We start from the raw sequence: 14,756 nt of genomic DNA on the forward strand, positions 1-14,756 counted from the left end.
CACGGTCCTCCAGTGGACAGAATCACAGTTCCTATGATCACTGTTGTGTTACATTGTTTGTATAGCTTTTTTTTGGTGATTTTGAAAACGGTTTGGTCTAGCCATGTTTGTTTGTTGTAGTACAGAGTTAGCCTGATAACTTTAATCTACATTGTCTTATGGTTGTTATTGTTTGACTTGCATCCCACTGGGATTTTTGCACAGCGTTGAAATGCGGTGTTTTTTCTGGAAGACTTTGCTGTTTTTTCATGGATTTGTCTGTTGCGTGTAGTCACTTTAAGATGTTTCTTGTTCGTGTTTTTTGTTTTGTTGTGGTTGCACCCGAGTCAAGAGCCGCATGGCTCGTAGGGCTATACTTCATGAATAAAACTGAAAATTGAAATGACGGATAATGTAACACCGGTTGTTCAAAATGAACTAAACGCGGGGGTTAATATTTGTGGGCTTTTTTTTTCCGCCACCACAACAACTATGACCCTGAACCTTGCTGCAACGGTGGGGAGGGCAGGGGGCGAAATCTGAGCGCTTGAAGCCAAAAAAAGTGCCCCTTTGCAATTCCCCCTCTGCAACAAACCCACGCCAGCGACCACCACGACAGCTTACATGCACACTCAGGAATGTGGAAAGAGTGGCCAGTGTCCGTCAAACGTTTTTTTTCTTCTGTCGCGCACTGTACATTTTTTTTAAACGCAAAACTTGGAGAAAAATGCAATATTTCTGCATCTCGCGACTTATCGTCGTCGCGATCGAGAGACGAGGCCTAATAGACCAAAAAAGTGTCGAACCAACTTCGTGCCGTAACTCCACCGGGGCAATGGACTGAGAGAATAAAACACATCTGTTTGTGAGCTGCTACGCCAGTAGTTTTAACTGAAGGTTGGGGGCTGGGCAGAGCAAATTGTGGCATGGATACCGTGCAGGTGATAATGTTAACTATTTTTACGTCAATAAAAAAAAAACTGTTCATCCGGAAACATTTTGAAAATGAATTATTTTTCTCAGGCTCCGTAGTGTAAAGTGCAGTCTATTATCCACTCTAGATGACCATTCTCGATGTCTGGCCTCTATAATTCTGTGCTTTGAATGAGGTCCCTTCCCTGAAAGGCCACATCGTTGTTGACGAATGTCTCGAGCGAGCTTCTTTGTTGTTTACACTTCTGCACCTCCGCAAACCTCGTCACTCTTCTCGTCCATTCCTATCCCTCTTCCTTCGCTCTCCCGCCACCTTGCACTACAGCTGCTCGCAGTCGAGAACTCTCCGTAACAGCAGAGCAACTCACAAACCTCTGCCTCACTACGACACGGAGCAGGACCGTCGGCCACTGTCGGGCGTCGGTTTTTAATTTTTTTCCGTTGCAGCCCGCGCCGTTTTGTAACCCAATAATCTCGCTGCTGTTGCAGTAGCAGCAGCAGCGTTCAATCTACACCGAATTTTAAGAGACTAAGCAATTGTAAACTACTAAACTAATTTTATTTTACCAGGTAAGGCCCACCGAGCTATAGAGCTCTTCTTCAGAAGCGACCTGGGCTACGAAAGACAGCCCAGCGAAGTGGCCCATCGTGTGGACATTTTTAGCAGCCGAATACTCTAAACACAACGTTGATTCTAAATGTGGAGAGAGAAACCGGAGGACCCGGGGAAAAAATCCACGTGACCATTGGGAGAACATGCAAACTCCAAATATACAGCAGCAGGCTTCAGGGTCAGGATCGAATCCACGACGTCCTGCCCACCAGGCGAGGGAGTTAACATCTCCTAGCCACTGCGGCCCCACCTCCTCTCTCGCCTGGCTTTCGAGCGACACTGAGCTTCACTCAGCACTTCAGAGTCACGGTCATTTATGTCTGTGAAATACTGTGTACGTTATCAATTGCATCGTTATTGCTATTATTTGTAGCGTAACCGATTAATGTGCGTTTTTGAGGCTGGCCATGAAGTGGGGAGGGAGGCGATGGAGCGGGTGATGTGGAGATGAGTGTTCTTGAGCACCTCCGATTAGCATGGTTGGCTACGTACGGTGTGAAAGAAGTTCAACATACCCACACCACCACCACCAACATCAGGAAACCACCACCATCACTACCGCAGCCAACACCGCCACCACATCCTAAATTGAAAACACATTTCTAGATTTAAAACTAATTTCTTTGGAACTGCTTGTTGGGTTTAGTTTGTTGTCCTTCCCCCGCGCCTCCGATTAGCGCGGTGGGGCATGGGTGGAGGGGAGGTTTGGGGGCCAATACCAAAACAGCTTGAGAGCCACCGTCCTGTGCATAGCAAAGGCAGCACCAGAAGCTACTCTACACCTGCCCGAGCATGCGCGGGTGTGTGTGCCTTCTCGTGGCACAAAGGGGAGCCTTTGTGGGAGGCACGCTTCAGCCTGAACACCGCGGGGGCCCCGTTTAGGTAACCCCGCGTGCGGGTTCAGGCAACGGAGGAAAGGTTTGGGACGGGAATGCGTTTTCAGTCGTCAAAACGACGCAAAAAATAATGACATTCGTTGATGGAGTGCGGATTGTTGTGCAAATGCTCTTAATCTCCATGATTTTTTTTAATTGACACACTGTTAAAAAAAATTAACTCGGAAATCTCAGCAAGCTTGAGGCCTGAGCAGGCGACCTCCATGCACAACAGGCGTCTCAGACTATATAGAGGGGTGCTACGTTCTGGGCAGTGGCGAGGCAGTGCAGCAATAATGTCCATTGTTGTGCTGTACTTCAATGCTCCTTTGACCAACTCCCATTGACCGGTGTGGTGGTACCCTCGTCGAGCACAGGGCTGTTACATGTAGAACCACGCATTTAATCTACGGAGTGCATTTTAATATAGATACCTAACTACAGGTCAAGCTCCGTTGATCCGTGACCCGATTATCCGTCAATTGGTTTATCCCATTCTTTCTTCCAATTACCCATTGCACAACGGTGCGTGGGTTTCCGCGACCGCGCTGTACGGCAAGGGGAGGAGGAGGAGGGGGAGGAGGAGGGGGAGGAAGGGGGAGGAGGAGGAGGGGGAGGAGGGGGAGATGAGGGCTCTGTGAGTCGCTTACCTGCTGCATGAGTTCTTGGTGACGATGCCACAGCTTCTCCTTTTCCATCAACACCCTCCGCAGTTGTAGCTTCTGCTGCTGCTGTTGCTGCTGCTGTTGTTGCTGTTGCTGCTGCTGCTGTTGTGGTGATACCAGGGCACACGCGGCCGTGTTCATTGCGTGCAGGCTCGGTACGGGGCCACTTTGAGGCTGCTGCACGACGTTCTGGGCTGGCATGGGAGGCGCGGGCGGCTGTGGAATGGCTGGAGGAGGAATGAGAGAGAAACGGAGAAAATGAGACGTGGAAAAAATGCATTGCCAACCTGGTCTCAAGCTGCTGATACAATAACGGTTCCAAAATGCGATCGCTTTCGTTCAATTCTGAACTGAAATGTCGGGCGTTACGTGGCGACGAAGATGCGCCGCAACTTCTGCAGCACCGATTATAATTTGTTGAAGTCGTAATTGTTTTATAAGCTGTGTCCATGAAAAGGAAGGAACAGACCCAAATCCCACGTGGGGAAAATGTGCCCCTTTTCAAAGATGTTTTCGCGAAAGCCTGCTGATAATCTCCATCTCCAGTAGGGAAAATTGCCCATGGTGGAGGGGGGTGTTTTGGCCCATATGGTACAGAAATTACGTTGAACATGGGAAACACAACAAAGACAGATCGACGTTGAACGATTAGTCGAGTAATCGATTAATCAACCCAACCACTCAAGCACCTCAACCAATCAGGCACCCCCTTAACAAAAAATGTTGGCGGCTCCCACATCCTGAAGGAGGGAAACCCCCCTGCAAGCCACACCCAGGTGTGACGCGGCTGATCATTCTGATGACATCACCAGGCTCCACCCCTTCACCTCCTGTCCAGCGGCGCACGTGGATACAGAGGTGAGACTAATTCCCCAGCTCTTTTCGTGTTATCAGAGTCATCGAGTAACTGAATCGACAACGAGCAGAGTCAACGATTAATTAAGTAATCGGACGGTCTGGCTCTGATAAATGGTCGTGCCAAGTCAGTGCGAGAAAAATTCCCGCAGCAAAAAATTGACGGCGGGGAGACACCGCGTTTTGTGAATGCTGCTGTAGGAAAATGATCTTTCCGCAGAATAGTTGAATATCAATGTTGTAAATTATACGCATTTGCATGCACACAGCCATACATGCACTTTGAGGCTCTAACTCAGGGGTGGGGAACGTCCGGCCTGCGGGCCGTATGAGTCCCGCAAAATCATTCGGTCTATCCCTGCAAAGGCAACCGCAGGCGGGACTCGAAATTCAATAAATCTAGGAGCAAACCTGGAAAAGCAGTTGCGAGTAGCAACATCATCAATACCAGCTAACATCATCACACGCCTCACCAAAGAGAAGCAGTTCCAGCCATCGCATTAGGGGTGAGTTAATTCAATGTTTGACCAAATATAACGGGCTAATTTTTAAGTTGATCATTTTCTATGGCCCGCGAATGATGTTATAAATATCCAAATGGCCCGTGGCAGAACAAAGGTTCCCCACCCCTGCTCTAACTGATAAAGGCTCAATCGATACAGTACGACAACGCTGTCTGTGCAATGTAATCCTCACCTTTTTAAAAGCAATAATTATAACATCCCCTCAATACGCAAATATGACACACATTATGCCACGCATCCAATTAATTGATCTCCCAACTACCGTATTATTACAGTCCATTCGGCATCATGTCATAAAGTGAATATATTTCCGCACGGAAAACGGGAGCTAGCAATGACACCACGCTGAGTGCGAGGATCGCCCAAAAACTTCCTCTAAAGTCGCCGTGATCTCCGTCAGTGGGGTGGCAATCCTCGTCACGATTTGCAACAAAACAAAATCACGCGTGGCTGCTCGGATTTGTGTATTTGACGTTCGTGTCCGTGGCTCTCAACGCACCGATCAGCAGGGTCTCGTCAACTTGATTCCACGTTTTGTGATATTGATGTTTCTTTTATTATTGATTTAGCTCACACTTAAATAAAACATGACACTCGTGAATAGTTGAATGTACGAATGGTTGATGCGAGATAGAGAGAATGTTTGCATGTTCATTAAATCAAATTTTTGTTACATTGTTTTTTCAATACTGATCTAAAACTATTAAAAAAATTACTGGGTAAGGCCCACTAAGCTATGTAGCCAAATACTCTAAACGCGCGCTTATAAATGTGGAGGGAAACCCCGGAGGACCCAGAGATAAAATCCACGTGACCACGGGGAGAAAGACACGCAAACTCCAATCGTAAATCATGTCTCTATTATTGCCCTCGGTGTATTTGTGACTTTACATTTACACGTTGATGATTTTGTAACAAAACGGTCGCATGTCACTCTAAACCTTGCGCTTGCACCAACCCGATATGTTGGTTTCACTGTGGAATGCAGATCAACGCATGCGGACGCACAGCGAATGTGGCGGCCTTCATAGGTGCCCAACGGCACTTGCCCCAACAGACTGTTCAAGGCTATGAGGTCGATCTTTGTCTTTGTATGTGTATGGGAAAGCAAGGGAAGTTTCGCATAATTGCAAATATTTACATCGCTGTACCAGAATAATTTCCATCTTGTACAGATAAAACGGCTGATCGAGGTCTGGATGTGGTCAACGGATGGCTCCCTGTTGGTAAAACCTTATTATTCGCTGGTGATCTGGTAATTGCTGCTCACTCGGTCAAGCGGCATTATCTTGCTATCTGCTGTGTTTAGCTGTGCGGAAGCTACCTTGCCTATCACTCCACACAACTGTGGCCCTTCCCGGACACAGTTGTGTCTCAATGTTCACGTAACAAGGACCCTTTAAATGGAACATATGCGCCGGTTAAAACATTTAGGGAGGCCCGTCTACGATCCATCTGGGGTTTAACCGGGACGGATTGTGTGAGGAGCTCACAGACCCTTGAAGGATCTGGAAACAGTTCCAACAGTGAGCTCCTCCAGCAGGCGAGGTCATGTAGCCCGCATTCCCAGCCACCACATGCCTATGCAGCTTATGTTTGGACGGATAGAGGGGGCTTAACAGGCACGGCATGGGATAGAGAAGAGATAGAGCTGATGCCGTACAGGGGGATGTGGAGCTGAGTGGACGTGCCGATCACCGGCACCAGCGGTGTCAAGATCGGCCTCTGTGGTTGAGGCTCGCGAAGGACGCTACTGGGGGCAGTTGCCCTTTAACAACGACGGAGGTCAGAGGAGCTACGCCGGGCAGCTCAAATGCGGCGAGTGGGCACAGCCGGGACAACAGGTGGGTGCATCTGTCAGTCATCTCAGTCAGTTAGCCCACAACAACTGGCTCTGTCCCATGACCCTCCTGCCAGTGAGCCTTCTTCCACACACCTCACGTGGCGTCAAAGTGCAATCTGGCCAAGCACAAGCACTGTGGAGATGTCACCACCACCTAGTGGCGAATGACAGCTGCGGTTGATGTTGTCGTGTGGAAAGTAATCTGCCCTTTCCTTTGCATGTGGATGATGAGCGCCTGCGAGTGAGAGCCCATGCCCATGCTGGCGTGCACACGCGTGCTTGCCCGAGGATCGCTTTTATGCTGCCACTAACACGCTGGCAGAGCCACCAAGGATCTCGGAGATTCACGGATGGGATGAGTGGATGGACAGCGAGAGCGTGTTGCCGCTTCAAAGAACTATTAAGATGCGTCTCGGTAGAATAAAGGGCTCGGTACCACGTGGTGGCACTGCCAAGGTCATTGGGTTCTGATGCAGGCAGCCACCTGTAATTAAACTGGCTTCTCAGGTGTAGCAAATGATCTCAGCTCGGCCACCAACGAATGTACAACGACCTTCGTCCACTACATCTCACTCACTTCTCTCCCCCTGTCTCTCTCCCTGTCTCTCTCTCTCTCTCATAACACCCATCGCTCTCCCTATTCCAGACTCTCCCTTTCCTGGCTCAATCTCTCTCGCCTCTCCCTAAATACTCTCTCTCCCACTTGTTGTCACTTTCCATCGCTCGCTCCACTTCCCATTACGCTCTCTCTCTCTCTCCCTCTCTTGCCTCTCGTTTCACGGCCTATCACTCTCTCCCAAACCCTCTCCGTTCCTCTTCACCTCTTTCTCCCCCTCTATATATCTCCCTCCCTCACCACCCCCCTCTACTCCCTCCCTCACCTCACCCCTCTATCGTCGTCACACCATTATTGGCTCACAAAAATAAAAACACTTTGCTGGCGGACGTTTCCGTCGCTCATTCCTGGGAACGGGGATAATCCACGTTGCGCCGCACACCGAGTGCCGGACAATTTCACTCGATCGCAGCACTGCGAGGAGGCCTGGCAAGGAAGAGGCGTGAGAATGACAGAGGCAGGAGGATGGCTCTGGGCCTCCGGTTCCCCCGCGAGGGCCTCTTCATATCGGCCAGCGCCAAACAGCCTCTCTGCAAGCAGCTGTCCATTCCCTCCGCAGTGAAATGGCAAAAATAAAAAGCGGCAAAGCGGATACTCTTTCCAAAACAACTGCGTTGGTTCTGACGCTACGAACGCGGAGGCTAAACTGGGATGGATTCTGCGGGCTGGGTCAAATTTAAGCCCGGTCGGACGCCTGCCGATCATGTTACCGCCTACCCAGAAGTACGCTTAATGCAGGAACAGCTTCTGTTAATTTAATTTTAGGGTGTGGGCTCCGTTTCGTAAAGAATCGTTGGGCGGTTGCGAATCCGTCGCGGCACGCTGAGCGCATCGCGAGGAACGGACACTACCAGTACGGAAGTTTTGTGAGTCTTCCTGCATGTACAGATGCTACATTCCTTGGAAGGAAGAATGGAAACGTGGTCATCGTTAATGCTGCCATAAAGAGGAATCATTATCCATAATATAGGTTTTTTTTGGGGGTTAGATCGTGTAAATATAAATGTGTCGTTAAACCCGCCACCACCCGACATAGCCAATTAGTACGGGTTGTCACGTAAACAAAACATGCCAATTCGTTACTAGTGTGTTGGAGAGTAAACCCACAACATTTACCATTCGAGTACGATGTTTCACCAGTAATTACAACGAGCATCATCAGGTGACAGCCAGAGTTGTAGAGAAATCCTCCTGTTTCGGTCTTAAATAGAGGGATACATGTGATGCCATCACTTGTGACACACTTATATTTACGCGATCTAATCCAACACCCTCTATTAAGAATAATATCGGTCGCGAAAGCCTCCTGCTACGTGTTAAAAAGGAATCACTCTATGATCGGCGATGCCTCTGGCAATGGCACGGCAATGATTGCGTTTTTGTTGTTGTTGTTGTTGAGTTCTCGTTAGTTGTGCTCATGTGCCACTGTGAAAGCAGTATCACGACAAATAACATAAAGCTGTGTTTCACGTGTGGTCAAATCATTATCATCACAGAATCATGATGATGATGGCACGGTTGGCTACGTATGGTGCGAAAGAAGTTCAACATACGTACATGGTCAACCCTTTTGGTTAAGCCATAGAACAAAGACGGTCACCGCATCACGCGCTTTCAGATGCACTTCTGTGGCCGTCTGGAACGCTCTTTTTCCGACATTAGGATGCCACTTGAGCTATGCCACTTTAAAATAATATAGATTGAAAACGCATTTCTTTAGAACTGCTTCTTGTGCATTCGGGTTGTTGTCCTTCCCCCACACTTAGCACGATTGGATACGTACGGTGCAAAATAAGTTCTACACACATACACACATGGCAAGCTCACTGCTGGATGAAGGCTTCCCCAAGTTGTATCAAAGACAGCGATGATAAGATCCTACTCCATTAAGCTGGTCAGTGTGGGTTGGTGGAGATGGGTTGCTGGAGGCAGGACCGGTTCAGATTGCACTCGGCCAGCCCTGTTAGCCGTGGCAGGAAGTCAAACTCAGATCACAAGGTTTCTAGTGAAGTGTGCGAACCAGTGCCGGATTATCCTAGTAGCAAAAGTAGCTACATATGCTACGGGCCTCGCACTTTCAAGGGCCCCGCGCTAAACGCTTTCAAGCTATCAATTCCGGTTCAGTGATTCTGCACTTGCTCTATCACTACAATACTATACCGCCTTCAACTTTTATGAACGACTGGGCGTTTAAGTTTAGCGATTTGTCGTATTATCTGGCTTTATAGCAAATGAAAAAATACAATTACTTTACTGTGCAAGTTAAAAATGTATGTGGTTTAATATTTACGTGTTTTTATTTTATTTAAGACCCTTTCTAACATATGCTACAGGCCCCGCACGAGTTTAATCCAGCACTGGTACAAACCATGTCACTGCTGGCAGAAGAGCCTCCACCAGAAGGAGACCTGGACAGGCCCTCTAGATGGTATTTGGTCTACCCTTCCGTGCCACACAGACGCCTTGGAAGAGGTGGGCCACGCAGATTTAAGAAACTCGCGCCGATGTTTTTAACTGTCGCGCCGGGAGGTCGAATTCTGGCGCGCTGTCCATTGCAGCACGGCAGCGCCAGGCGGATACGGGGAGAGAGAGAGAGAGACCTTCGCCTGCTGAAAATCACAGAACAGCTGATACTCAGACGGTTGCGTACAGTGCCGTCAGGAGCGGAACAACTCTGGAATGCGTTCAGTTATTCCGTGCGCGCTGCGACCGCTGTTCAAAGTCACAACACAGGGAAGAGGCTGCCCCTGTACTCAATCAGGTTTGCGGCCAAACATCTGGTCCCGATATCTCTTGCTTCAGCCCTTGAACTCGCCGCTTAGCAAGAGGAAAAATGGACAAGGCAGAGGCGCAGCACTGCAATGTCCTGCTCACGCCACTGCTGGCGGAAGGGCCTTCCACTGGAGGGAGATCTAAATTGTATTTTGGCCTACTCTTCCACACTGGATAGACGTCTGGCAAGTGGTGGAAGTGACCCACGCTTTAACCCACCGCATGCAATTTGCTTGTCGACAAATGCTGGGGCACCCATCGGTTTCTGACCTTTCCTGTACTTTGCACGACTATCGTCATTTTTGTTGTTGTTGTAACGTTCTTATCCGCCCCTACTGGACATTTGTGAAGAAGGGCTTTGTAGCTCATCGGATTCCTCCAGCAGTGTAAATACATATTCTGATGTACTGCTGGGTGGACAGAGGTGGGGGAGATTTAAGAAACTCGAAATTGTTGTAGCCGTAATACAGGTTTTTTTTGGGAATAGATCGCGTAAATACTTACGTAAATACTTACGCGATCTAATCCCAAAAAACATGTATTGTAGATGATATTGGTCGCGAAAATCTGACCACGTGTTAAATTGTTTCAGCTGCCACGTCGAGAGAACGGACCTCTGGACTGTACTTCTGATGTGCGCTCAACTTTCCACCTCTGCGCAGTGTTTGGGGAGCTGGGTGGGGGGGGGGAATATAACAGAAAGTTTTTTTTATTTCAAAGTATGTGGAACAGAGGGCGCAGTGCCAATCGGTTTGTGCGCGCGTGGATGTGTGTACGTGTGCGTGCGAACGCACGCGTGTGGCTTCAATTACATCTCCCTCCACCCCCTCTCCGTGCCCGCAAAGGAGCATTAAGGGTCTTCCAGGAATCATTTTTTTGTTTTGCGAGGAAAACGAAAATACGCAGCGCCGCCGCTGTGAAAGGTGGCTCTCGCTGAAAGTTCGCAGCAGCGAATCGCGACGTTTCCATCAAACCATCACTGCTGTGAAAAACATCAAATTCGGCTGGAGTTAAATTCGCGCTGCTGTGGTACGTTACGTACGTCGTGATTTAATTGAGTTATTTTCATTTAAATTTATCTTATAATTTTTTACCTACGTGAATTTACCGGAAAAACAAAAACAAAGAGTATGGATCCTTGCAGTCAAGAAAACTTCCAATCTAGAAATAATACAGCAGTGGAACTGCTGATCCAGCGAGAGAGCTGTTACAACAAGAGATTATTTATGTGGCGATGGGCAAGCAGGCGGGGTCTGAGCTGGAAAGGAATTCCATCCCCGGACGCAAGCACGTCAGTTGTGTTAATGGGGGAGATTAGGGGGGTCCAGCAGTTGCACTGCTGGATTATTATTTTTTCTGCCTGAGGACGAAAAGTCGTCATATATATTTTTTATACCTACGTTTATTTACCGAAAGAACCAAAATGTATGGATTCCTGCAGTCATAAAGGCTTCAAATCAAGTATTGAACCTAAACGTAACTACCTCCGTTGCCTTTGCCTGGTATGATGGGGTGGTTTAGTTTTATTTGTACGTGTTTGGGTGATTTGTTTACCTTTCTTGTAATTTGTACGACTATCGTGTTACCCACCCCTCCTGAACATCTCTGAAAAAGAGCTTTATAGCTCATCGGATTCTTCCAGTACTAAAAAAAAGTTGTGCCACACGTAGAGCGACAAAGATTCGCCCATGTGTGGCCGAACAGGCTGCCCGGTGGCAAGTGCTGCTATGAACTAACTATGAAGGCCAGCACGGCACATGACCAGGTGGGTGGCCAGCATCACACGTGGCCGCCTTTGTCTCCCCAGTGCTGATGTTCAGGGGCAGACCTAGAAACTTCCCAAGGGGCATGGGGAGGCGGTAGTCCCAATTATTTAATAGGGCCCTACATAAATAATAAATTAAACATCATGGGACCTCCTTTGCCGGTACCAAAATATGATAATAGGGTTTTCCCCTTTTTTCTGGCCAGAAAAATGGGGAAAAACCTATTATCCTAATAAATAAAATATTCAATTTATTTTCTCCTCTAAATATCAATCGATCAATGGATCCCCCCCCACAATCTCCCCCCCCCCACTGACACAAGGTGGTAATTTGAGGATGAGTCAACTGAAGGATCACTCGGGACACGATCGAGACAGCGATACGCTCGGCTGGGAATAGAACCCGTGTCGCCAGTGTGGCAGCGCAGTGCGAACACCACTCACTATACCGCTGGCTTGCCACACTTGGGGCGCAGCCCAACACTTGCTTTGGAAGTTGGGAGAGGGGGGGGGGGCATCCTGATGGCGTACGGTCCACCCGGCGAATTTGACGCGTACGCGTCGGTTCGTTAAATTGGTCCTGATCCGTGAGTCAGATCGCCGTGAGTCAGATCGCCGTGCGTGCGATGCCAACGCACGTCACATGCCCTCCGCCACCTGGGAGAGCCGCGTGAATGAAGATATCTTGTGCGCAAACAAGCCAAGGTACGGCATATTCTCTGCATGCTCCTAGATTAACATACTGCATATACGTAATGTATGTTGATTAACTGTGAATAACCCAACCAACAATGGGTATCCATTGTCATTTATATGACTACATTAACCTGGCACCTGGATAGCTCACAAGTGACGACATCACTTCTAGATTTGAAGCTTTCGTGACTGCAAGGAATCATCTTCTTAGGTTTTTTCGGTAAAGTCACTGACTTTACCGAAAAAACCTAAGAAGATGACGACATCACATTTACCCCACTTTATTTAAGACCGAAACAGGAGGAATCCTCCACAATTTCTGGCTGTCGCCTGATGAAGCTGGTTGTAATTACAGGCGAAACTTCATACTCGAATTGTAAATGTTGTGGGTTAACTCTCCAACACACCGGTGTGCTGAACTAGTAACTAATTGGCACGTTTTGTTTACATCACAAAACTGTTCCGATTTAAAGCTTTCGTGACTGCAGGGATTCATCTTCTTGGTTCTTTTGGTAAAGTCACGTATAAGGGAGATAATAAAATAATAAAAATAAAACATTATAAAATAATTCAATTCTCACGTTTCGGCCATTTTCCATAAATATGCTAAATTCCTCTGTTGATATGCAAATTCATTTGTCAAGGTGCTCTTCCCCCCCTAACCCAGCTTAAATATACGCTGCAAAGCTTGGCTGTGTTCATTCAGACGCTGTCTTTTCGACAGACCTGTTTTTCACCTGAGGACGGCTGCTTGCGTTGTGGCCGAAACGTCGTGAGAATTGTATTATTTTATTATGTTTTATTTTTATTATTTTATTATCTCCCTTCAATGTGACTTTCCCGAAAAAACCAAGAAGATCACAAAACTTACTAATTGGCTGTGTCGGGTGGTGGCGGGTTTAAAGACATTCATATTTACACGCTCTAACCCAAAAAAACAACAACTTTATTATGGAAGCCAATGTATTGTTGCTTCAGAGGGCAGTCCACGGTGATTAACGATTTGCCACGGATGTTTCACTGGTAATTACAACCAACATCTTCAGGCACATGCCAGGTGTCAACTCTTGCAGGAATATCAGTGAGTAATTGAAGGGCTGGCTAGATTGAACATGCCCCACCCCTCTCCACGACTTTATCAGAGTTAACAGTAGTTCGACTGTGACTCGGTACTGAGCTTACTGTCAATGCACTACTGTGTATACAAAGGGTCTGTCTGGCATTTGTATCAGATGTATGGAGAGATGTTAGTGACCTCGCCTGGTATACAGGAGGTCGTGGGTTCGATCCCGACTTGATGCCTGCTGTATGTTTGGAGTTTGCATGTTCTCCACGTTAAGAATCAACGTGCATATAGAGTGTTTGGCTGCTCTAAATTTCCACGTGATCAGCCAATTCGTTCAGCTATCATTTGTGGCCAGGTCGCTTATGAAAAATATTCAAATAGCTCAGTTAATGAAAGTAAAATAAAATAAAAATCACGACGTTTCGGAGGCAACACAAGTCTCCGTCATCAGGTGGGACCGTCACAGCCAGATTTGCTGCAAATCTAGAAATAGCTCAGTGGTCCTGACCCGGTAAAATAAAAAGTAAGTTCAGAGTTTAGTTGAGTTATACAATTACAGACTCAAAAAGAACACTGTGTTTTTTTTGCCCAAAATGTTGTCGGTGCCTCTTAGCCACGTCTCTACAACCGCTTGCGAGTGTCCGGACATCCACGACACCCGCGGTGGCCGAGGCGCTGCCACGCCGGTTCTCTTAACCCACCGCCCACTCACTCGCTCCGCTCTCCCCAGCGCTCCATCTGCCCGCCAATCCATTCCTTTTTTCCGAACCGCAGCGCCACATTTCCTCAATATTCGTCGCCTCCCCCGAGCTGGCCGTTGCACGTGCCGTGCCCACTCAACTCCCCTTGCTCGACCCCCTCTTGCCGCGCAACAGCTGAAGCAGCCAACGCGCGAGGCACAAATAAGGCAGCCCCCCTCCCCCCCCCCCTCGGGAGAGGAATGTAACAAAACACTCAAAGTTAGGCGTGTGGATCGCAAGAAGAGGGAGAGAGAGACAGACATTTGCGAAAACGCAAAGTCCGGTGGCTTTATTATTTCCGCAGTTCCCGCGAGTGCATCACGGATGACGCCGCGGTGGTGTAAGAGGTCGCACGAAAACCTGACTCGCAATCCAGAGGTCGCTGGTTTTTTATTCGTTCTCCCGGCGCGGCAGTTTAAACTATGGCGCAAGTTTATTAAATGCCTCCCCCCCCCGCCTTCCTCCAGCAGAGGCATGGGAAAGTAATTGCAGGGCCCTTACCGTCATCACCTTTTAAGAATGAATTGAGGCTGGCCTCTGTTGGCACAGGTTCAGTTGAGATTAACCTGTTAACTCATGGTTATCTGACAGAGTAGTTGCAGTGGTTACGGTGCTGGGCGCTAAGCACGTCGACATTGACTCGAATCATTTGGCGTGGCAGGAATTACAGAAAGAAAAAACTAAAGTTAATTAAATGTATCGGTGCCGAGGCTCCCACAAGGCCATGCGGGAGGGCGTGTGGCATAGTTTGGCACCAGATATCCTAGAGTTGCGGTCGTGCCACTACGGTTCGCTGCAGCGAGTACAACGTGTT

General features: G+C 48.1%; 1 protein-coding gene across 2 annotated transcripts in view; it reads right to left on the reverse strand.

Annotated features, from left to right (window-relative positions):
* LOC144948869 (transcriptional coactivator YAP1-like) overlaps positions 1-14,756 on the reverse strand; it is a 64,224-nt gene that overhangs the window by 16,970 nt on the left and 32,498 nt on the right. For both annotated transcript variants that reach the window (XM_078878566.1, XM_078878565.1), the window contains one exon: positions 3,051-3,292. In XM_078878566.1, coding sequence (XP_078734692.1) covers positions 3,051-3,292 — 242 coding nt within the window. The remainder of the gene's footprint in view (positions 1-3,050; positions 3,293-14,756) is intronic.

The sequence above is a fragment of the Lampetra fluviatilis genome, chromosome 51 (genome assembly GCF_964198595.1).
Source record: "Lampetra fluviatilis chromosome 51, kcLamFluv1.1, whole genome shotgun sequence".
NCBI lineage: Eukaryota > Metazoa > Chordata > Hyperoartia > Petromyzontiformes > Petromyzontidae > Lampetra > Lampetra fluviatilis.